We start from the raw sequence: 24,808 nt of genomic DNA, 5'->3' as shown, positions 1-24,808 counted from the left end.
CTCAAGGGCCCCCAAAAGGATGTCTAAAGTCTCCGCAAAGATGACTGCATCATCTGCAAAATCAAGGTCCGAGATCTTGACATTCCCAAATGATGCACCGCAGCTTGATCTCTCCGACATCCTCCCTAGAATCCAGTCCATACAAGTGCTGAAAAGTGTGGGGGCCAGTACACACCCCTGACGAACTCCAGTAACAACTGGAAATAAGTCAAAGATGGTACCACCACACTTCACAGCACTCTCAGTACCAGAGTAGAGTTCAGACATCAGATCGATCAGTTTTGGTGGCACCCCACGAAGACCAAGAATCCTCCAGAGAACATCCCGATTCACTGAATCGAACGCTTTACAGAGATCAACATAGGCTTGCAAGCAGCCCATGCCGAAACTCTCGTCTGCGTTCGGTGAGGACACGAAGGGCAAGGATACGGTCAATCGTTGACCTCTTTGGTGTAAAGCCTGACTGCTCTGGACGCTGGTGCTCAAGCAGATGGTGGCAAACCCTATCAAGAATTATCCGAGCAAAGACCTTGCCGGGCACTGAGAGCAGCGTCACCCCTCGGTAGTTGTTGCAGTCTTGGCGATCACCCTTCCCTTTCCAGAGAGGGACAACAAGGCCCCTCTTCCAGTCAGTTGGGATGATGCCTGTGTTCCAGGCAGAGCACAAAACTGCATGCAACGACACGAGTGCAGCATTTCCACCAGCCTTGAGAAGTTCAGCATGGATGCCACAGATCCCTGGAGCTTTGCCCCGTTTCAACTGGTTCACCGCAGCCCGTGTTTCCACAAGCGAAGGTGGACCACAGTTGATTGGAGGGTCAGCAACAGGGATTGTAACACCCTTGACGTCCAACTCGACAGCTGGGGGATCAGCCTGGTACAACCGCTCAAAGTAACCGGCCCAGCGGGCCTTCACTTCAGACTCCTCTGTCAAGAGCCTACCACTCTCTGCTCGAACTGCAGTGCTCCGAGGGATGGGCTTGGATGAACGCAATGCGCGAATTCCCCTGTAAGCGGGGCGAGAATCACCTGTCCACAGGTGATGCTCTACCCCCTCACAGATTCCTCGCACATAGGCCTCCTTGTCCACCCTCAGTGCACGTACAGTTTTACGCCTCAGCTCCCTGAACAGCTCAGCTCTGCCATTCAGCCTGGCCCTGCGACTCTGGTCAATGGTATCCAGTGTCCCTTGAGAGACAAAATTCTTCTTTGCCCTGCGGTGAGCTCCAAGACATCCACCGGCAACATCAAGGACGGTGGTCTTGAAGGCACTCCACAACTCTTCAGGACCCCCCAAAGCACCCAGACCCCCCAAGTGTCCACTCAGCCTGTTCGCAAACTCCTCAGCTACTCTCTCATCCCTGAGCTTGCCAACATCCAGCCTAGGCTGGGATGGTACCATTCTCCAGGATTTGAGGTGCAGCTTTAGAGTTGCTACAACAAGCCTGTGGTCAGTATTGAGGAACTGAGCACTCCGGTAGACCCTGCAGTTCTGGATCATCCTCCAACGACCGTCACTGAGGACATGGTCAATCTCCTTTGCCACACCGCCAGCGTTGGAATACCAAGTCCAGCGATGAGCTTGTGGGCGCTGAAACCATGAACCAGCCACCCTAAGTCCATGACTTCTTGCAAAGTCAAGGAACTTAGTGCTATTCTGGTTCATAGTTCCTGACCCATGGCGACCAACACACACCTCATAACCATCCCTATCAGTTCCAGTCGATGCATTGAAATCCCCCAAGACAAGAAGTGTATCTCGTCTGGGGCAATGATCAACCACAGACTCGAGCGTGGCGTAGAATGCATCCTTCACGGTGAGATCACTCGCCTCAGTCGGAGCATAAACAGAGACCAGGGAAATGACACCTAAGGAGTGAATAATCCTTAATCTCATAATACGCTCGTTGACCGGTGTTACCTCAATTATCATTGGGGTCAGCTTATTGGACACAGCTACAGCAACTCCTTGGGTATGGTAACCATCAGAGTGACCAGACCAACAGTAGGTGTAACCACCCACCATTATCTCTCCGCAATCCGGTCTCCGAACCTCAGAGAGAGCTGCAATCCCGATGTCCAAACGCTTGAGCTCAGATGATAACAGAGACAGGTGATCATCCTCTCTCAGGGATAGGACATTCCAGGCACCCACCCGAAGGGACCGCCTCAGGTTAACCCAAGGAGACCGCCGTCTGGTGGACGACACCTCAGCACCACTCCGACACACTCTCCCGCAATCTGACCCAGGGATGTTACCCCGTGGTTTCCCTCCTATCATCAAAGATTAGTTGTCCTGAAAGCTTTGCCCCAATCCCGACATCCGGTGAGCTGCCCTGCGAAGGGAAGCTGCACAGGAGGTACTCCCACGGAGTGGGTTTTCAGATTTTTTTGCGTTTTTGCGTTTTGCGGAATGAAGGGTTTTACGGTGGCCGGAGTGCAAATCCTGCCACCAACCTCCTCATAAAAAGTAACCCAACTGCAGGAGGACGTCCGCAGACACAGTTGGGCACTAGATATGGATGGCCGTTGGCTCACAATGAGCTCCTCCGCCTTTCAACGGTCAACGAGCATAATTATTATGAGATGAAGGATTTGTCACTCTTTGGGTGTCGTTTCCCTGGTCTTTGTATAAGCTCCGACTGAGGCAGGTGATCTCACTGTGAAGGACGCATTTTATGCCGTGCTCGAGTCTGTGGTTGATGAATGCCCCAGGCGAGATACTCTTCTAATCTTAGGGGATTTCATTGCATTGACTGGTCCTGATTGGGATGGTTACGAGACATGTGTTGGTCCGCATGGGTCTAGAACTGTGAACCAGAATAGCACTAAGTTATTTGACGTTGCAAGAAGTCGTGGACTTAGGTTGGCTGGTTCATGGTTTCAGCACCCACAAGCTCATTGCTGGACTTGGCATTCCAATGCTGTTGATGTGGCAGAGGATATTGACCATGTGCTCGTTGATGGTCGCTGGAGAATGATACAAAACTGCAGGCTCTACCGGATTGCTCAGTTCCTCAACACTGACCACAGATTTGGTGTAGCAACTCTGAAGTTGCAGCTTAAATCCAGGAGAATGGTACTATCCCAGCCTTGGCTGGATGTTGGCAAGGTCAAGGATGAGAGGGTGGCTGAGGAGTTTATGAACAGGCTGAGTGGGCATTTGGGGAGTCTGGGTACTTTGGGGAATCCTGAAGAGTTGTGGAGTGCCTTCAAGCCGACCATACTTGATGTTGCAGGTGGATGTCTTGGAACTCACCGTAGGGTGAAGAAGAATTTTGCCTCTCAAGGGACACTGGATGCCATTGACCAGAGTCGCAGGGCCAGGCTTAATGGCAGAGCTGAGCTGTTCAGGGAGTTGAGGTGTAAACCTGTACATGCGCTGAGAGTGGGCAAGGAGGCCTATGTGCGAGAAATCTGTGAGGGGGGTAGAGCATCACCTGTGGTCAAGTGATTGTCGGCCTGCTTACAGGAGAATTTGTGTGTTGTGCTCCTCCAAGCCCATCCATCGGTGTACTGCAGTTAGAGCAGAGGGTGGTGGGCTCTTGACAGAGGAGTCTGAAGTGATGGGCCGCTGGAATGATTATTTTGAGCAGCTGTACCAGGCTGACCAACCAGTTGTTGGGTTGGATGTCAAGGGTGTTACTATTCCCATTGCTGACACTCCAATCAACTGTGATCCACCTTTGTTTGTCAAAACACAGGCTGCGGATCACTGGTTGAAATTGGATCAAGCTCCTGGGATCTGTGGCATCCATGCTCAACTTCTCCAGGCTGGTGGAAACGCTGTACTCATGTCGTTATATGCAGTTCTTTGCTCTGTTTGGAACACAGTCATCCTCCCATATGGCCTTATTGTCCCTCTCTGGAAAGGGAAGGGTGAACGCCAGGACTGTAACAACTATCGAGGGATGACACTGCTCTCGGTGCCAGGCAAGGACTTTGCTTGGATAATTCTTGATAGGGTTCGCCACCATCTGCTTCAGCACCAGTGCCAACAGCAGTCAGGATTTACACCAAAGAGGTCAACGATTGACCATATCTTTGCTTTTTGGGTCCTCACCGAACGCAGACAAAAGTTTCCGCAGGCGCTGCCTGCAGCCTATGTTCATCTCTGCAAAGCGTTCGATTCGATGAATCATGGAGAGATTCATGGAGAGATTTTAATTTTCGATCTGTATGAAGTGGTCATGGAGAGATTGAAGTGGTCTGGAGGTCATGGAGAGATTCACTTACCTTGGCAGTGATATTCAGAGGTCAACAGACGTCTGGGTCTGGCCTGGGGAGTCATGGATTCACTGGATCATGGGGTGTGGCACTGTCGCTACCTGTGCAGGAGGATGTAAGTGCGAGTCTTGAGGTCCTTTGTGCTTCCAGCCTTGCTATATGGATATGATACTTTGACTCTGACCAAGGATCTGAGACGGAGACTTAACTCCTTGAGTACCAAGTCTCTTTGGTGAATCCCTGGCTATCGCTCATCAGACTGTGTCCAACCAGCGGTTGCTTAGAGAGACTCAATGAGATTTGTTACCTGTATAGTACGTGAGCCTCAGCTGCAGCTGTATGGACATGTGGCTCATTTTAGACCCCTTAAGACCCTTGAGACCCCTGAAGCCTTTCTTTCCACCACTTGACCCTTAACCCTTTGGACCTCTTTCGACCCTAACTACTGTTGGAAAATTCCCTTTTGATATTTAGACCAATTAAGACCCTTGTATACCATTATAGACCACTTCGTTCGACCCTTTAATCCTTTCCACCCCTCAGAAACCTTAGACCCTTTCAGTCTATAGACCCATTAGACTCCTCCAGACGCACACCACGCAAACATCTATGGAGTCTTCTTGCAATATACAGACTATACTTTTTTCAGCAAGTCATTTTTGGTGAAGATCCGAATCCGCATGTGAATTTTTTTTTAATTTCAGAAGTCATTCTTCTTCTTTATCATTGAGAGATAAGGCCAAAAACGATATATAGCATGATGCTGTCAGACCCAGATATTCGCGGATTCGCAATTCGTGGACCCTGCGTATTCATCTTATATATTATTTCCGAGTTTGTGGTTTCGTGTCGCGCTATCTTCGACTTTGTTCTGCGCTCGAGTAACCTGATATTCGGCTTACATTATCTCAAAGACCATATGAGGTGCATGGTACAAAAAAAGTAAATAAAATGGTTCTGAAACAGTGAAATCGTATTCCACTTACTGCATTAAAGTAAAATTACTACTGATACTCTGCATCAGTTCCTTTCTCAAACACACCCACCCCAACATGTCACGCAGAGCGCGGGTTATGCTAGTGGTTGATGAAATGCGACCTGCTTCTACATTCGTGGCCTTCACTTATTCGCGATCTTTTTCTCTTTGTCATGGGCATATTCAGTTTTGACACGGTTTTTTTTCATGGGTGTATTTGCGGTTCCTTTGCAAGCGTATTCACATCTTTTCACGGGCGTATTTGCAGTTTTTCACGGGATTTTTGATTTTCCCAAATGAATCGCGAACCACTTGGGGACCTGGCCAATTAGATGGGGTTATATTTTGAATAAATTAAGATAAATTGTCATATAAGGTAGGCCTGCCTGTTTTATTTTTTTGGGGTTTTGCCATTTTCTCTTCCTGCCCGAAGGATGCCATCCAGACAGAGAGCGGTGGAATTAATTGAATACTATTTTTACCCCGTGGGGTCTTCCACCCCACGGGGTCGAAGCGCCGCTCGTGTTCTCTCTTTTCTTGTGTGCAGTTCATTTGAACATCTATTTCTCCATTATTCGTGAACAGAATTCGATGAAAATTGACAGGCATATGCTAGACACATATGTGCAGGCATTAACTGAGCTCAAAGTGCGATTCCGGCCCTTTGGGCCGAGAAATGGCCCTTTCGGTCCATTTTCTTTAAATTGCTATTTCTTGGTTGTTTGTGAAAGAAACCGTCCAAATTTGACAAGTATATTCTTGAGGTCACTCTGCAGGCATTAACTGAGCCCAAAGTAAGATTATGGCCCTTTGAGCCGACAAACGGCCCTCTCGGCACATTAAAAAAAACCTTGCTATTTCTTGGTTGTTGGTAAACAAAACTGAACCAAATTTGACAGGTATATTCTCGAGACCATTCCACAGACATTAACTGAGCCCAAAGTGCGATTCCGGCCCTTTGGGCCGAGAAACGGCACTTTCGGCCTATTTTCTTTAAATGTTTTTATTTTTTATTTTTAAAATGTGCTAGGCAATGCCCAACGCAAAATTAAGTCGCAAATGATGATATGAAACTCACCTCACTCTTGTAAGGTGTTCTGGTTTCTTTTTCTGATGCGATGAAAATCTTACCAAACTTCAAAACTATCTGTCGTCCGTGCTATCGCTCACCTGAGAGTTGTACGAATGAACTCCCATGGGTATGTCACAATTCGAACTTGTTTATGAAGAATTATTGCACATAAAAGGATTACTTTTGGGGAGGAATAGAGCGCAAAGGATAATAGGTAAGGTTAGCTGCAGCTCGCATTACACAGCCCTCTCTAATTAAATGGATAAGCTAATTAGGTGTGTGACAATAAGAGTTGAGGCTGAAATCTTGGGTTCTCCATGGAAAACCTTTGCGGGGATCAAAGTGGGGGTGGGGGGGGGAGGAAATTTTGTTACATGAAGCAGGGGTGGAAGACGGGGTTGTCGTCGTCATCATCATCATCATCATCATCCCTGTCACATGTGATGATGAGGGATCCTACACACATCTAGTTTGTCTAGCTCGGTGGTGCTGTCATCTGGCATTGGACCGATTGTGCAGGGTCTGCTCTGCTAAGTTCTGACCATTCAACAGGCAGTGGCGCCACTTTTTGCGGTCCGCTATTGAGTCATACCAGCCATCTTCCAACCTAAAAAGCTTTAGATCTTGCCTAATACAATCCTTCCAACGTTGCTTGGGATGACCCCTCTTACGGCTGTCACTGCTGAGCTCACTAAACAAGATTTGCTTGGGTAGAAGAAGGTCGTGCATGTGGCAGGTATGTCTTAAGCAGCAAAATTGGCTGCAACAGATTGTTATCTCAATGAATTCAGACTTTGCGAGATCGAACACTTTGTTGATGGATGTCACATGCCACCATTTAATGCCGAGGGTTCATTGATGAAAGTGTGCCACTTGCCTGAGATGGTGTATCAGGGTTGTGCAGATCTCACAGCCATATTTCAACACCGGAAGAACTAAGGCTTTGAACAACAGGAGTTTCGTCTGGGTGGAAATTCCATTCCACTCCCACACACAGGATTTAAGAGAGTGGAAAACGCCTGAAACCCTAGCGATTCTCCGTTGAATTTCAAGGTCAAGGCAGGCATCCTTCTCCATGACTCCTCCTGGGTAGGTAAAGTGTGAAACTGACCAGCATCTAGTCATCTTGTGTGATGCCAAAAGTGATATCACATTGGTGGTGGAGAACTACGGGTTTATCTACGCTGATGGCAAGACCCCATTCCTGCCATGCAGTTTTTAAGCTGTTTGCGACGAGCTATAGATCAATCGTGTTGGATCTACCGAAGGCTACGTCATCTGTGTAGAGGAGCTCATCTATCGTAGAGGTCATGGTGCAGCATGTGCACAAGTAGTGGAGATTTAATAGATTGCTATCTATGCAGTGGGATATGGTAATGCCAGTTTTTTGATGGCTGAGCTTTGCATGGCTGAGGACAAAACTAAAGAACATAACAAAGAGTGAAGGAGCAAGACTCCATCCCTGCCTCAAACATGTTATTACACTGAAGGAATCAGTTGTTTCACCACCAACTGAGAATGAGGCCTTCATACCATCATGGAAGCTTGCAATGATGTTTACAAGTTTGGGTGGAACAGCAATCTTACTGAGAAGATGCCGTATCAATTCACGATTGACAGAGCCAAATGCTTTGACAAGCGCTACAAATATGAGGTGAAATCATTGGTTCAGCTCACGGCAGTTTCCTTGTAGCTGGCGTAGGACAAACATCATGTCAGTCATAGAGTGACCACCGCAGAAATTACAATGGGCTTAAGAAGGAAAACGTCTATGGTTGGCCATAGTTGGTTCATAATGACTCGAGTGAAGAGCTTGCCTACGATGGAAAGGAGGGTAATGCCTCTATAGTTGCTACATGTGAACCTGCATTTCTTCTTATGCAACATTCATAACTATGGAACCTTCCTTGAAGTCTTGAGGGACAGTTTTGGATTTCCAGAATGACAACAAGAGAGTGAGAAGGCTTGTGATGACTGCTTTCCCTCCATACTTGATCACTTCTGTTGGGATGGCATCTGGGCCTGGTGTTTTTTGTAACGCCATCTGCATAACCGACTCAATCAGCTCATTGATGAATGGTACATGTTCAATGTCACTCTGGGAGATACTATCAAGGATAGAGGAGTTGGTGGTGCTCGGTTGGTATCGCAGTGTTTGAAAGTATTCTTTCCATTTGCCCAAGATGTCCTCCTTTCATGTGAGACGTTCACCTGATGCAGATAACTTTTGCATCCAGAGGCGACTTTGATGGCCTTGAAGAAGCTCTTAGATTCATTTCAGTTTGCAGAAGCTTCAGTATCTGCAGCCTGATCTTGCCACCACCGATTCTTCATGTGCCATATTTTTCACTGGCATTTTTTCCTGGCTTGCCTGTAAAGGGCACGGTTCTGTGTTGTTTCACAAGTTAGGAGGGTCTTAAAGGTAGATTACCTTTGGGATACAAGCTTATTAATCAATGCACTATTCTATTCAAACCATCATTCATGGTGCCCATTCAGGATTATATTAAAATCATTCAAACCATTCAGGATTGATTTTGCTGTAGTGCAGACTGTGGTCTTCAAATTCTGCCACTGCTCTTGTCGTGTGCCCTCTGTATTGGGGGTAGCACACAATGACTCAAAGATGGCTGCTGTTAGCTCTTGTCTAGTGGCCAGTTTGTCCAGACATGCCACATTAAGCCAATGTGGTGCTTTTTGTACCTATGTTATGAAGATATGTGATGATGAAATTTGAGATGTGCGCAGACAACGTGATGGTCGATCTAACAATTGGCACTGTGATGCACATGGCAAGTCTCCTTCGTTGCTCTTGATGGTGTGGATGGTAAACTTGATGCTCTTGATGGTAAACACTGATGATAGTGGTGTGGAACTTTTGGGATACTGATAGTCTAGCAGTGGGATGTGGGATGAAATTCCCAACCAGCTGATGACTACAGACCGTAGAAAGGTCTTGAGTACAGTGGCCATATACTCTTGCTTGGGCTGGTCATTCAGGCAGCCAAAATAAAGGAAGGTGCATTCACCATGTACAAACTTGCCCAGGTCTGGAATGCAGCTGCACTCACTGAGCCCTGCAATGTCAACATTGGGATGCTTTAGTCACCTGCTATCAAAGCTGATCATCTCTCTGGTGTATGCCAACTGTTGTTGGCTATGTCAGATCGTGTTCTGACATTCCATAAGGCCAATTTGACAATGGGAGCAGAGGTTCGGGTTCGTCCAGGACCAGATCCACAGGGTCGGTGAAGCTTTACCTGTGACTCGTTATACTTGCAAAACCACAACCCTTTCGTATTTTGATAATGTTTAGATATTATTTTTTGTAGGATCTATAGCGGAACAAGTAATCACTTATGAGAGTTTGTGAGCCGATACCAACTGAGCAAGCAGGCTGCCCAACTTCCGTGCTTGCATCCTGAGTCTTGGTACACCATGGCTAGAATCACTTGGAAACACAAATCTCTATGGAAACAGTAACTCAGTGGTCATAATAAGGAGTCAGAGGGCTGACCTATATACAACACTGACCCAGGCAGGCTGGTCATTGGAACATTCTGTTCTCCTCCACTCGAAGGTGGCATGCCAACCACACAAAAAAACTCCCCAAGAAGTATTGAGCAAAGGCCCAAATATCAAGAGTTAAAGTATCCCTTTTACTCCTTCCAGAAAGAGCCAGGATTGACAGTATAGGATGTGGTCTGCCTCTTGCTGGACAAGACAAATGGGTAGTTTGGTTTGAAATCCGAGTTTTCCTTCTCCGAGGTGGGCTGCCTCCCATGGCTAATGAGCCCCAGCTACCTCGAGCTATCTCGTTTTAAGGCACCAGAAACTCGCCTTTCACACCTCTGCCATCAGTTTTAAACACCGGTCGACACGAGAATCCAAGCAGTAGGAGTTTGGTTCAGAGAGGTTGCTGGAGACACTGGCCATATGGGATATTTAATTGGTGGGGAGTGGCTCAGTTATCCTCATTCTCTTGATCATCCTCACCCTTCAATGGAGGTGGGGGTAGGTGAAACCAACAGAAAGACTGCATTAAGAGTAGCTTGGTTCATGTGATTGTGTTAATTAGATTCCACCTTGTATCAGAATATTTGTCTCGAAATCAGTCATCTTGTAAAATGTGCATCTAGGACACAGTGAGTGACCCTTATAGAATAGTAATGAGTAAGATTACATCATGGAAAACTTCCTGTTTTCAGGTGAGGCCAGGATAGGACTGGGCACAAAACGCATAGAGAAAGCACTTCGCGTTTTGAAAAGGAATCATCATGAATTGTTTGGCCAGAGCAATGCAAGTCATGGCGGCCAAGTAGGCTGAAGGGCCATGGAGAGGGATGGAAGACCTTTTGTTGGGGCCGCCCCATGGGGCGGGACAGCCCAGAAGATGGCACCTCTCTCAAGCAGTGGCTGGTCAATCACTGGGCCCACTGCTGGTAAAGGAGGTCCCAGAGTTTATGAGGGCCGTGGCCGCACAATGCACAGCAGTTGAGCTTTGCACATGGAGAGTAAACATATATCTATATATCTCTATATCTCTATATCTCTATATCTCTATATCTCTATATCTCTATATCTCTATATCTCTATATCTCTATATCTCTATATCTCTATCTCTACTTTGTCACCCCCAATGTGAAGGACGATTTGGTCAAGAGACGCCGATGTCTCATCCCACCTCTATCACCGTCTCCCACCATCGCCATCCTGCTGCACTTGCCCTGTGTGCTAGTGACTGCAGCCACCAACAGCTTTGTGCCTTGCTCAAGTCCTCGCTTACCGCTTTATTCTTAGTGTGAGAGTCCGGTATTTGTCGCCATGAGGGGTTAGACCATATTCCTCATAATATATAAGATTGTGTGTTCCCTCGTTCCAACTTGTGTCTGTCGAACGCTTGGTTCATTCCATTTATTTATTTGTAGCATCTTGTAAACCCTTAATCCCACATTATCGATATTAATATTTCGGCACGCCCCTTTCTTTGTTCCACCATCAGATTTTTGTTACTGCATGAAATGAAACAAGATTTGGCACATATACTAATGATATTATTGTCTTCCTTAAGAGGCCCCTCAAAATTCGTTTTGATGCATTTTCACAAACTCCAACCGATTCCATTCAAATTCGGTACGATTATGGCTTTTGGTCCAACTTAGGTCATTGGCTATAAATTTTTTCCATAACACTTCCGATATTCGAAAAAAAAAAATCGATAAATCGATGTCCCTTATGGGATTTTCCATTCAAATCCACTCAAGTTTAAGGCCTACGGGGGACGCAAATTTCCACTTTGCCCCGGGCGCTGTTTACCTCCGCTACGCCAAGCTGTTAGGGTTAAGGCTAGGGTTTGGGTTAGTGTTAGGGTTAGCTACCCTAACACTAACCCTAACAGCTAACCTTAACCCCAACCGCTAACCCCTAACCGCTAACCCCTAACCGCTAACCCCTAACCCCTAACCGCTAACAGCTATTCAGGAAATTTGCAAGAAAGCCCGGGCGTTGCCCGAGCAACGCCGGGCTTTACTACTAGTTTTTTCAATAAACCCCACTTATTTGTCAGGGACATCTTCCTGCCTATTGCCTCCTGCACATTCCACTACCAGTTTTGACTTGGAGTGGAGTGATCCTTGGGGTATTGCCAATGGTAAAGAACAGAGGGTATTGCATTTGGGTCCGTTTGTTTGTTTGACTGTCTGTGTTTGTTTGTCCGCACAGAACATTCGTGGTTTTCTCCGCAACCGCTTGGCGGATTGAGACGAAATTTTCACCATTGGTATGACTACTCATGTAGAATGTTTTAAAGACAAACACAACTGAGGGCAATCTCAGTTCCTTCCATAAAGCTCGGAACAAGTGTGTATCTACCCTCAGGAGAGCCACAAAACAACATCTTTCTCATCATAAGTCTGAACTCTCAAACCTCTCTCCCTCCTCAAAATCCTGGTGGTGTCTAATCAAATCTGTTTCTGGTGTATGTTCCCCCTCCATCCCCTCCCTTACCTCAAATCACAGCACTGCTGATACCGCACGTGAAAAAGCTGAATGCCTAAACTCGGTGTTTGCAGCTAAATCTTGTGTCCAAAACCCATCACTTTCTCTACCCACCTTACCCAGTCGCACCCAACTGTCCCTGGACTCTGTGTCCTTTTCTCCTGACAAGGTGGAGAGCTTGCTGTCAAACCTCGACTCAGATTCTGCAACCGGTCCAGACGGCATCAGCCCACGTGTCCTCAAAGCCTGCTCTTCTGCTCTTGCTCACCCTCTCTCTGTTCTATTCACCCTCTCATTTGCTCAAGGCCATCTGCCATCTGCTTGGAAATCAGCAAACATCACTGCCCTGCACAAAAAGGTGCAAAAACAGATCCCTGCAACTACAGACCAATCAGCAGCAAGGTTATGGAATCCATCATCGCTTCAGACATCAAATCCTTCCTCTTCTCCAATGGCTTGATTTCTGATCATCAATTTGGTTTCAGACCAGGTCACTCTACTCTGGATATGCTGCTTCTGCTCTACCAACAATGGATGGAAGCCCTCAATGCCAGACAGGAAATCCGAGCCGTATCCCTGGATATATCACGTGCTTTTGACACAGTCTGGCACCCTGCACTACTCACCAAACTCTCTTCCTATGGTATCTAAGGCCATCTCCCTCATGGCTCGCAGACTTCCTCTCCTGTCGCAGTCAATGTGTGGCCCTAAATGGAGTTCTTTCATCCCCACTTCCTGTCCAGGCTGGAGATCCTCAAGTTAGCGTTCTGGGCCCTGTTCTTTTTCTGGTTTTCATCAATGATCTCTCCGACTCTCTGGAAAATCCTCTATATCTCTTTGCTGATGACTCCACCCTCTGCCGTACCATCGGTCATCCCTCAGACCGGCAAGCAGCAGCTTCTTCGCTCACTGCTGATCTGGATAAAATCACAAACTGGTCCAACACGTGGAACATGTCTTTCAATCCGGACAAATCTCACACTCTCACTATGTCTCTTCGAAAGGACCGTTTAGAAATCCCCCCTTCCACTTTCTCAACAATCCTCTGGAAGAAGTCTTTTCTTTCAAGCTTCTGGGTCTCACTATTTGCCATGACCTTTCCTGGGAAAGCCACATTTCAAACCTCGCCTCCAAAGCCAGTTGCTGACTGGGAATCCTCCACCGTGCAAGGTCCTTCCTCAGCCCACCTGAGCTCCTGACCACTTACAAAGCTTTTGTCCGCAGCCTGATAGAGTACTGCTCTCCCCTCTGGGCTGGTGCTCCTGCCTCCCACCTTTCTCGGCTTCACGCTGTAGAAACTAAGGCATTTCGGATCATTGGCACTTCCCGCAATGAGGATAAGTCTTTGGGCCTCTCACTCAATCACCGCAGGTTGGTCGGTGGTCTTTCTGTCTTCTACCGTCTCCTCTCCAGCCTCGCCCCCCCCCCTGCTCTCTCTGTGATTTGTCCCCACCACATTTCCGCAGGGCGCTCAAGGTCCACCAACAACCCCCTTCTGGTAAAACTACCAAAATCACGAATCACTGCTCACGTTCACTCTTTCCTTCCTCTTTTTTCCCCGCCTTTGGAATAAACTCCCTCACTCTATTCATTCCCATTCTTCCCTCCAGGCCTTCAAAACAGCTGTTCACGACAACCTCATATCATCCCCCATCCAAATCCTCGATCTTTTCTACCCCCGATAATCCACCCAAGCCCACTTCCTTCAATTCCCCTGCTTTCCTTCCTGAAAGTCCCTGTTATGTCCATCTTCTATTCCCCATGTTCCCCGTCCCATCCCTCTCCCTTCCACAGATCTCCAAATGTGTCTGTTCCCCACTATTTTGTCCTTCCCACTCCCTCCCCTCCTGTCTCATGCCCCCCTTAATGTGCGTTGTGTGTTAGTTCTCATACGAGCCTCGACAAGGTATACAAAAAAACAAACAAAAAAAAAACTATGACATCATAGGTCACGTGGTGTGGCAGCCACTTTGGAGAAACGGAAAAACTTTGGACTTCTGTGTCTCTGAAACCGCACCAAGGAAAAAAATTGAAACTTGGCACATGGCAAGTACTCTTCATGGGAGAATGAGTGTGATTTTTTATGACATCATAGGTGCCCTGGTTATGACGTCATAATTGCATATGTAGAACACCACATCCAATCAATATGAAAATTTTTGAGGGTCATCTCAGGATAAAATGGTCCACAGAAAAAAAAGTTAATGATGTCATCGGTCACGTGATTTGGCAGCCATATTGTTAAAAAACAAACAAAAAAAATCTTCTCTGAGTGGCTGAACAGATCGAGGCGAAACTTTCGACGTATGGCCGCCTGTCCATGAGGAACAAAAGTTTGGTGAAAACACATATGATGTCATTGGTCACCATAGTTTGGCAGCCATATTGGATTTACCTTAAACCCATAAAAATACACCACTCAAAAGAAGTCCTGGCGAGGGTTTGCAATCTCTCATTGCTCTTTTTCTTGTTTGTAAATGACTTGATGTATAATTATTTAGATGTCAAGCATTTGCCAACCAAAGTTAAGGGTGGGGAAACACATGCAAAGCTTTTTCTGACCGATCATAGCTATTAGGAAATACAGAATGGTAATTTATCCCGTTGAACGGCAAATACAACCCGTCGCTTCACTGACGGGAATATTAAAGAGGGGAGGGAGGTGTGAGGGGAAGGAGAGAGAGGTTGTGAGGAGAGAGGGAGGGGACAGGAGGGGGGAGAGAGAGAGAGAGAAAGAGAGGAGGGGAAATAGAGGGAGGGGAGAGGACATGAGAGGAGAGAAAGTAGGCAGGTACGGGAGAGAGAGGAGGGAAGGGAGATGAGAGGTGAGGATGGAGGGAATGGAGGGGAGGGGAGAGGATGAAGGGAAGGGAGAGGAGAGGATGGAGGGAGAGGAGGTGACGGAGGGAGGATTGAAGGAAAGCTAGGAAGGTGGAAAGAGTGAGGAATGCGGGGGGGGGGGGAGGTGGGGAAAGCGACGCTTCAACAAACGTAAATTTTCACTATCGGAGGGAGGGGTGTGAGGAGGGGTTGAAAGAGACAGAGAGAAAGGAGGGGTGGGAGGAGGAAAAAAAAAACAAGAGAGTAAGGTGAGTGGTGGAGGTGGCGTAAGCAAAGAGAATGATTTGTTATGCTTAATGACCGAATACACACACACACACACACACACACACACACACACACACACACACACACACACACACACACACACACACACACACACACGAAAAACTCATGTCAGAACAGCTGTACACACAATGACAAAAGAATTTGTAAAGTAATCTGCTGGCACATCTGCAAAAGCTTTGAAATCCCAGTTCCAGAAAATTTGTGGGAACATGAACCAAAAGTAAACACTGCAAACATGGAAGTGCCGCTGACGTACGACCTTATGATCCTATACAGCATGACCATTGAAAACAAAGCATTGCATCCAGATATCATTCATGGGTACAAAAAAAAAATAAAAGAAGGCATTGCTAATTGCAGTGTTAATACCAGTAATTTTAGACTAAACGATGCAGAAATCAAGAAAACAACCAAATACCAAGACCTCAAGAACTAAGTGAAAAGATCCAGGAAGCTGAAGAATGCCAAAGTTGTACCAGTAATAGTTGGGGATTACAGGAATGATGACAAAGAACCTCACAGAGATATTAAAAACCATCCCTGGAAATATTGCTGCAAACAAACTACAATTGGAAGCCGTCCGGGACTCATTGAGGATCCTGAAGTGAGCCCTCGGCACAAAACATTGACAACAGAAAACTTCACAGCTTGGTCCATGAATCGTGATCCCTTACCAAAATTAATGTGGATACTTTAAGCCCATCCTGAGAGGACTCCATTCTACATTCTGAAACTGGCATATGTCGATACCAATCAATGACACACACAGACACACATGGAGGTTGATACTTTGAGACCTGTCAGGTCTCCGTTTCACCTCCTGAAACCCACCCACCACAAGTGTGGAGATAGCAGGCAACAACAGCAACTTGCAGGTTCTCGTTCGTTTGCGTTCGTTCTCTCTCGTTCTCTCTCTCGTTCTCTCTCTCTCACACACACACACACACACACACACACACACACACACACACACACACACACACACACACACACACACACACACACACACACACACACACTAGTAGAGATTGTTATGACTATTATGTGTTTGTGAGATCAATTCAGACGACATTCAAGGAGCTTCAACTTACCAACTCTCCAAATGAACTGACACATCTCCAAAAATTGCTGCGATCTATGCGCAATCTGTAAAACAAAATCAAGAGCAAAATAAAAAAAAATCACTTTAATAAATAAAGAGCCTTGCTTCACGTGACTACTGGGAAATTTTACACAACTTTTAAACAAATGTAAGTAAAAGCATGACACCAAAGGGTCTCTTTCCTTCTTTGTAACTCCCATGAACTATTTACTTCAGCGAAAATCGATTTTTTTTTTTAATGTTGAAGGCTTCAGTCACAGACTAAATAGTCCTCATCGAGGCCAAGCCTTCAATAAAAGAACTGCATTATAGAAAAGTAAGGAAAGAGAGAATAGTATCAGTTTTTAAGAAAGTAAAAAAATCTGTTTCTGAAAAGGGGAAGGTCATAAGTGTTTGGTTAACCCGAGGAGACTTCATTGTCTTTTAACTTCAATGTCTTTCAACCGCTCTCGAAATTTGCAGATCGCCAATTAGTGATAACTTACATTTTTTTCCCCCAACAGGGATAAACACAAAACCAAATGGAAACACCACTGCTCAAAGCATTGGTGTCTATTTTATTACCTGCTGGATAGACAGCAGACTTGTACGTGCAAAGCTATCCCTGTGGATAAAGTGGATATTGTGGATATCACTGTGGCTTCAAACTCACTCTCTGTATTTTCATTCCAAACATCATCATTCCAATCACAAATTAATACTATACCATCAATATAACAAAATACAAACACTCGGGAGGTAAACGAATACCGATGCCGTTCTCACGTGCCAACCAATACAGACGAATCAGCCAGTGAGAAAGGGTGATCGATACAAAACACTTCATACAGATCGAAAATTAAAATCATCATTGTGTTGAGAAATTCCTGAAACCTTCAATCCACCTTAGAATGGATAAAAGCAGGGTCGTTCGGGTGGAAACTCAAAACCACAATTGTATTGAGATACTACGAATCTGGGCGTTGTGGCATGTGCCTGTAATCTGGCTACTCCAAGGATGGGGTTGGGGGATTGCTTGAAGATTGATGCCCTGCATTGCACCATGCATATAGATGGTACAAAGCAGCCTGGCCAACACTTTGGCACCCAACACTGATTGTCAGGTCAGGTCAGGTCAGGTCAGGTCAGGCCAGGCCAGGCCAGGCCAGGCCAGATCAAATCTGTGACTTGCTATGGGTATCATGCAAAACCCGTACTAACCGATTCATGGTCAAGTGTTGGTGACAAAACTGGCTCTCCCCACCAGGTACCCTGGGTGTGGAGGGTGTATGGACATGGACCCCCATCAGGATTAAATACAAAACTTGCCAAGAGGCTTCTTGTGAACCAACGGCCATCCATATGTGGTGCCAACCGTGCCTTCCCTCGGAGGTTAGTGGCAGGATTTGCACTCTGACCACCACAAAACACACTATTATGTGTGTGTGTGTTGGGGTGGTGCTGAGGTCTCATCCACCAGACATCGGACGGTCTCCTCGGGTTAACCTAAGGCGGTTCCTTCGGGTGGGTGCCTGGAATGTCCTATCCCAAAGAGATGGGGTTGGGCCAGGCATCTGCCTGGGGGATGGCCAGACGGAGGCCCCTGATGTACCAGCGGAAAGTGGATGCAGTGACGCACTGTGGCGCATGCTCCCCATGTATGTACGTATGGATGTATTAACAACCCAGCGAATGTTTCTGCCGAACCCGTGATTGTGTTTACTTCCGGATCGGGAGCAGTTTCGTACGGATCAAAAGTGAAAATCATACTTGTATTGAGGTATTTATGAAACCTCCCACCCTGCATCTGCTGAAACCCTGCATTTAGGAAAGATCCCCTGGGATCATAAAACGTTCCACAGAAGGTTTGACCCCCACACTGAGGGAGTAGTTCAGGGACAGACAGATGGGCAGACGGACACTCCTGCTATATAATATCGATATACCGTATCAAACATGCACCATATTATGTCACATGCATTGCCATTATCGGTAGCTTTGTTTCCTCCGCCACCGAAGGTAGATGGAGTTTATGTTTTCACCCCTATCTCTATATTTGTCTGATTTCTGAACAGGGTATCTCAAAAAGTTGTGGACCAATTCAGACAAAACTTGGTGGGCAGGTTGGGTGTACGACAAGAACAAAATTATTCGATTTTGGTGAAGATCCAGATCTAGATCTGAGAATTTTTTTTAAGTGATTCTAACCCATTGAGTGATTGGGTTAAAATGATATATAACATGATATCTCAAAAAATTATGGATGAATTCAGACAAATTTGGTGCATGAGTTGATTAAGTGACAAGAACAAGCTGATTAAATTTTAGTTCAGGTCCGAATCCAGATGCAACCTATCAGTGGGATACCAAACGTAACGTAAACTAATCAGCCTGGTGGAGGTATGCACTTCACAGAGTGTGCTTCTAGTTGATTATTGAATAATTATTGGGATATTTAACAACTACTTTTGTGCATATTAAGGCTAAATTGTGTCAATGAAGGTGAACATGAAAGAAAAAAAAACGATTTTATATATGCCGAGTTGATCATATGTATGAAGTTTCATATCTATCTGTTAAGTGATACTGGAGAAGATTTATTTTGCATTTTTATTTTCAATCAAATATGGCCACCACACTGATGATGTCATACATTTAATTTGTCACTCACATCGGGTCGTAGATCAGATGTATGAAGTTTCAGATTTTTTCGGACAATGATTTTGATTCAACCAATTTCGGCTGGAATACCACTTCACTGATGACATGATCATTATCACCCCAACATCCAACGGGGGTGCTTATGACATGTGCCAAGCTTCAATTTCTTTGTTGAGAAGCTTTGGAGAAAAAGATGTCCAATTTTTTTCCTTTCATCCAATATGGATGCCACACCATGTGACTGATGACAACAGAGTAATCAATAAAATATTCTCCATGGAGAGGCACTCCTATGTTTAAAGTTTTGCATCGAAAGACGCGGACACACACACAGCCCCACACAGACAGGGGCATTGCAAGAGTCTTGAATCCCTTCAGGGCCAGACGAACAAGAACAGCATTCACCAGTGCATACCACCAGAAAGTTAAACAGTTTACATTTTGCATCCCACTGAGAGGCCATATCTGCATCCGGACCTTATCCAAAATCAAATCGCCTTGTTCTTGTCACCGACCCAAATTTACACCATGTTTTGTCATAAGCCATCCACAACTTTTTGAAATATCATGTCATTTATAGGTTTTGGCCCGATCAATTATGAAGTCACTTGGAAAAATAAAAAAATTCTCATATGCGGATCTGGATCCTCACCAAAATCGAATCAATTAGTCCTTGTCACACACCCGTATTCAATTTTTTTCCGAATCTGTCCATAATTATTTGAGATATCTTACCAAGTGTCGTTTTTTGGTCCTATCTCTCAATGGTGAAAAGCCATTTTAAAAGAATCACACTCCTCTCTCAGCTCTCTAGCCTGGGTTCAAACCGTGACTCAGCTATAAACTGTCACTTTCATGTTTCACAGCCAGGGTGATTCATCAATGTGTGTATGTTCCATCCCTCGGATGGACATTAATAAGGGAATCCCGTCTGCCAGCATTCGTTGGTGGTCATTGAACATCCCATGGTGTCCTTTGCAAACAGTAGGCGAGCTGGATACGAGATACTGATCTTCACAAAAAACGAAAGAATTCGTTCTTGCTAAACACCCAAAATATCTCCCACATTCCATAAAATTTCTCCATAAAATTTCTCACCACGAGAAGTACCTCTGGCTGCAACTTCCCCTACACTCACACCTCTTTTTTTTTGTCTGTGTGTTGTACCGTCCTCCTAAGAGTGACGTCCGTCCGTCCGTCCGTCCGTCCCCGTGTCTGTCTCTGTCTCTGTCTCTGTCTCTGTCTCTGTCTCTGTCTCTGTCTCTGTCTCTGTCTCTGTCTCTGTCTCTGTCTCTGTCTCTGTCTCTGTGTCTGTCTCTCTCTCTCTCTCTCTCTCTCTCTCTCTCTCTCTCTCTCTCTCTCTCTCTCTCTCTCTCTCTCTCTCTCTCTCACTCTCTCTCTCTCTCTCTCTCTCTCTCTCTCTCTCTCTCTCTCTCTCTCTCTAACATGGGCAAAGGCTTTACCACTCACTCCACTCTCTTCCTCATATGTGGGAATTTCAATTATCACCATGAAAATTGGCTGCTTGTTAGTACCTCTCTCACCAGCAATAGCACTTTAGCAAAGGACTTCTGTGACTCCATGAGACTGACTCAATCTGTGAACTTTCCAACCCATATTTTTCCCAATGGCAAATCCTCTCTTCTGGACTTGCTGATGACTAACTTTTCCTCAAATGTCTCCTGTTCTTCCTCTGCTCAAATTGGTTCATCTGATCAAATGCTTGTGAAAATTAACATGTCTCTGGCTCAAAGAGCTGTCTCAGAGAGCTGTCTCAACACCAGCTAGTCTGGCATCTCACTCAAGCAGATTTGCAGGGACTGCAAGCAGCCATTTCTCTTTAGGACTGGTCTCTCATATCTACTGCTCTTGATGTAAACTCAGCCTGGGAATTCTTCCACATAAACCTGCTCTCTCATGCACAGATTCATCCCATCTCATCTTCAATTATTCTATCCTTATTCAGCCCATGGTGCATTGAATCCTGTGGTGAGGCAGTAACTCCGAAACAACTTTTGTTCTCTTCCTTGAAGGCAAATGCGACTAAAGGCAATTCAAGATCATTCCACAAAGCCTGAAACAAATGTGTGTCCACTCTCAGGAGAGCCACAAAACAACCATCTGACCAACCTCAATAATGAACATTCAAACTTGTCTCCCTCCTCGAAAACCTGGTGGTACCTTATGTCTCTAACTGGTGTATGCTGCCCTTCCATCTCTTCCCTCTCCTCAAATGGCAGCACAGCAGACTCTGCTTGTGAGAAGGCTCAATGCCTCAATTATGTTTGCTTCCAAATATTTTGTCCCAAACCCTTCACTCTCAGTACTCATCCTTCCCCGTCATACCCAATTGCTCCTGTACTCTGCGGTGTTTGCACCTGAGAAGGTGGAGAAGGTTCTTTCAACCCTCAACTCTGACTCTGCTACTGGATCGGATGGCATCAGCTCACATGTCCTAAAAACCTGCTTTCCTGCTATTGCAAATCCCCTCTCTGTCCTTTTCACTCGATTATTTGCCCTAGGTCATTTTCAATCTGCTTAGAAACCTGCCAACATCACTGCACTACATAAAAAGGAGCAAAAACGGATCCCCTCCACTACAGACCTATGAGCATACTTCCAATCATCAGCAAGGTCATGGAATCCATCATCGCAATTGACATGAAATTCATCCTTTTCTCCAACAACCTCACCTCACCTCAGATCACCAAGTTGGTTTCAAGGGAAAATCCCCTGATGAGATTTGTTACATGTATAGACCGTGAGCGTCAGATGCGGCTGTATGGACATGTGGTTAGTTTTCCTGACGCTGATCCTGCTCACCAGATTCTCTCAGTGAGGGAGCCTCATGGGTGGAGGAGGCCAATGGGACAACCACATACCTCATGGTTGCAGCAGGTTGATCATCATCTCAAGGAGATTGGGATGGGCCAGTCATCTGCCTGGGGGATGGTCAGATAGAGGCCCCTAGAGTAACAGCAGAAAGTGGATGCAGTGATGTGCTGCTCTCTGGGCATCCTGTCTGCTTCCCGTTAAGCAGATGGGAAGGAGTACCCCAAAGCAATGTGTTGGGCTCGGTCTTCTTCCTCATCACATAGACGACCTCTCCGATACCAGCAAAAACGATTTTGCAGATGACTCCACACTGCGTCTAACAGTTCAATCCCACTCATATGCAGTTATATTTCAACAGCTGCATTACTCTCTACTGATCTGGAAATAATTAGATGCTGGTCTGATAAATGGCACTTTCCAACAATGTAGGAAAAAGTCAATCTCAACCTGTTTCCCTGGAAAGAATCATAACATGAACCTACTCATCTGTTTCCATGGTCATCCAATGAAAGTTGTTGAGTCTCTCAAACTTAAGATATCTCCTGGGTTACTCAAACAACAAAGCTGGACATCCTTCATATTTCCAAGTCTTCCCTTGCAAAATCAGAACTACCTACAATCCAGAAGGCCTTTGCAGCTCAATGAAGTACTGCCATCCCATAGGAGCTGATGCCCCAGCATCACATCTGTATCTTTGATTCTGTGGAAACGAAATCTCTCAACATTATTGGCGTCTCCCACAATGGGGCCGAAATGCAAGGTCTGCTGCTCTCATATTGCAGGCAAGTCAGTAGTCTCTTTTTTTTATTACATCTCCTCTGGTTTAGCTCCCTCTGCTCTCTCAGTCCTCTGACTATCCATAACTCCAGAATGCATGTGTTCCAGTCACCCACTCTAAGTTGAACTTCCAAAATCCAGACTGACTCCACACCGTAACTCTTTTATTCCTCGCTTCTCCTGCCTATGGAACTGCCTTCCAGAGGATGTTCTGTCTCACTCTTCCCTCCAGGGCTTCAAGCAGACGGTGCACCACCACCTTCTGTCATCCCCAGCCTTACGCAAAATCTTTATTACCCCCATTAGCCCTTCCTAACCAAACTCTCTTACTTTCAGGTTCTATTTCTTCCTTCATGCCTGGTGTTGGCTTAATGGTTAGGGTAGTGGGCTTTGGATCCAAGGGTCCTGAGTTCAAATCCCACTCAGCTGTTGAATTAAGACAGGTGGGGTTAACTCTGCCTGTCATCCTTCCGAGGTCGGCAAAATGAGTGCCAGCATGCTGGTATTCTGCGTTGGAGTGGCGACCCGTCCAGGATTGTGCCCAATAGCCAAGGAGACTGCTGAGGCAGCACCAATGCTCTGCACAGAGTATGGTCCCAATCTCCTCCTCTCCTTCTTCCCTCCTCTTTTCCTGGTTGTTCATTCTTTGCATATGTCCAATAATTGCAGCATTGTCCTACTGTCAGTTCACACCTTCCATCAACTTGCTCTTTCGTGACACTCGATTTGAATAGAAAAAAAACAAGAGATAAAAATAAAGAAATGCACCAAGTTGTGGAGGGAATTTCATAACTGACTTTCCGACAAGTTCCTCTCGTGTGTGCTATTGCATCACTTATTTAGTGGATTCACAGACTTTGTAGTTTCTCAATCACAGCTTGTCTTATGCATTGGTCCAGAAACCAATGCCATTTGCACAGCATGACGGGTTTCAGACAAAGGTTATGAACAGCAGAAATATCTCCACAATGCATTTGTTGGTCCACTTGCGTTTCAAATCCCATTATAAATTGATCTAAATATATTTTAGCATCGATCGCTTGACTGATACTTCACAAAATGATTGACTGCATTCCCTGTCGTGTTCCACCAACTCCCACTCCAACATCACATTACGATTTCAGTTCTTGTCAGCATCAGAGAATGTCAGAGAAATGGGAAACCTTAAAGAACCAAATGTGTAGAGTGGAGAGTAAGTATATTCCAATGAGGTGTAAAACTAGAGGCAGAAAGAGACCAGGGTGGTTGAGCAGTGAGATAAGTAATGCTATTAAGGAGAAGCAGAAGGCATTTATTAGGTTTAAAATAACAGGACTGGAGTTAGATTTATATCACTATCGGAGTAAACAGAGGCAAGTTAAGAAAATAACTCGGCAAGCCAAAATAGAGTATGAGAAGGACATGGCTAAGAATATTAAACATAATAGCAAGGCTTTCTTTAAGTATATCGGGGGAAAGAACAGGTTAGGACCAGTGTGGGCCCATTGAGGGATAGCACCGGGAGAGTAGTTAGTGATGAAAGTGAGATGGCAGGCTTATTAAACAGGTTTTTTCTTCAACTTTTACACAAGAACAGTCAGGACAATTGCCAATAGCTAAGAGTATCGAGGAGGTGAGGAAGGGCTTTTGCAGAAGATCCAGGTTAGAGTGGAGGAAGTAAAGGAACAGCGAGGTATTCTAAGAGTAGATAAGGCTCCGGGTCCAGATAATATGCAACCGAGAGTATTGAGGGAGGTGGCTGAGCAGGTAAGCGAGATCTTAACGGATATTTTCAATGGTTCCCTGGAATCATGACAGGTACCGAAGGATTGTAGAGTAGCAAATGTAACACCACTATTTAAGAAAGATCGAGAGAAGAATTGGGAAACTATAGACCTGTAAGTTTGACTTCAGTTGTGGGGAATGTGTTGGAGACATTAATTACGGACCAGATAAGGAACCATTTAAACAAATACAAACTAATTAAAAGGTAGTCAGCATGGGTTTACCAAAGGTAGTTCCTGTTTAACAAATCTTTTAGAGTTCTATGAAGCAGTGTCTCATTGGGTGGGTG

The 24,808-nt window shown here is 45.6% G+C and overlaps 1 protein-coding gene across 10 annotated transcripts in view; it reads right to left on the bottom strand.

Annotated features, from left to right (window-relative positions):
- LOC147019951 (uncharacterized) overlaps window positions 1–24,808 on the bottom strand; it is a 140,623-nt gene that overhangs the window by 56,382 nt on the left and 59,433 nt on the right. For all 10 annotated transcript variants that reach the window (XM_085894855.1, XM_085894859.1, XM_085894849.1 and 7 more), the window contains one exon: window positions 16,493–16,547. In XM_085894855.1, the coding sequence (XP_085750981.1) occupies window positions 16,493–16,547 (55 nt within the window). The remainder of the gene's footprint in view (window positions 1–16,492; window positions 16,548–24,808) is intronic.

This window comes from Eptatretus burgeri, chromosome 9 (genome assembly GCF_056783735.1).
Source record: "Eptatretus burgeri isolate ZD-2024b chromosome 9, Ebu_testis_v1, whole genome shotgun sequence".
Lineage (NCBI taxonomy): Eukaryota > Metazoa > Chordata > Myxini > Myxiniformes > Myxinidae > Eptatretus > Eptatretus burgeri.
This window is presented reverse-complemented; position numbering and strand designations above follow the sequence as displayed.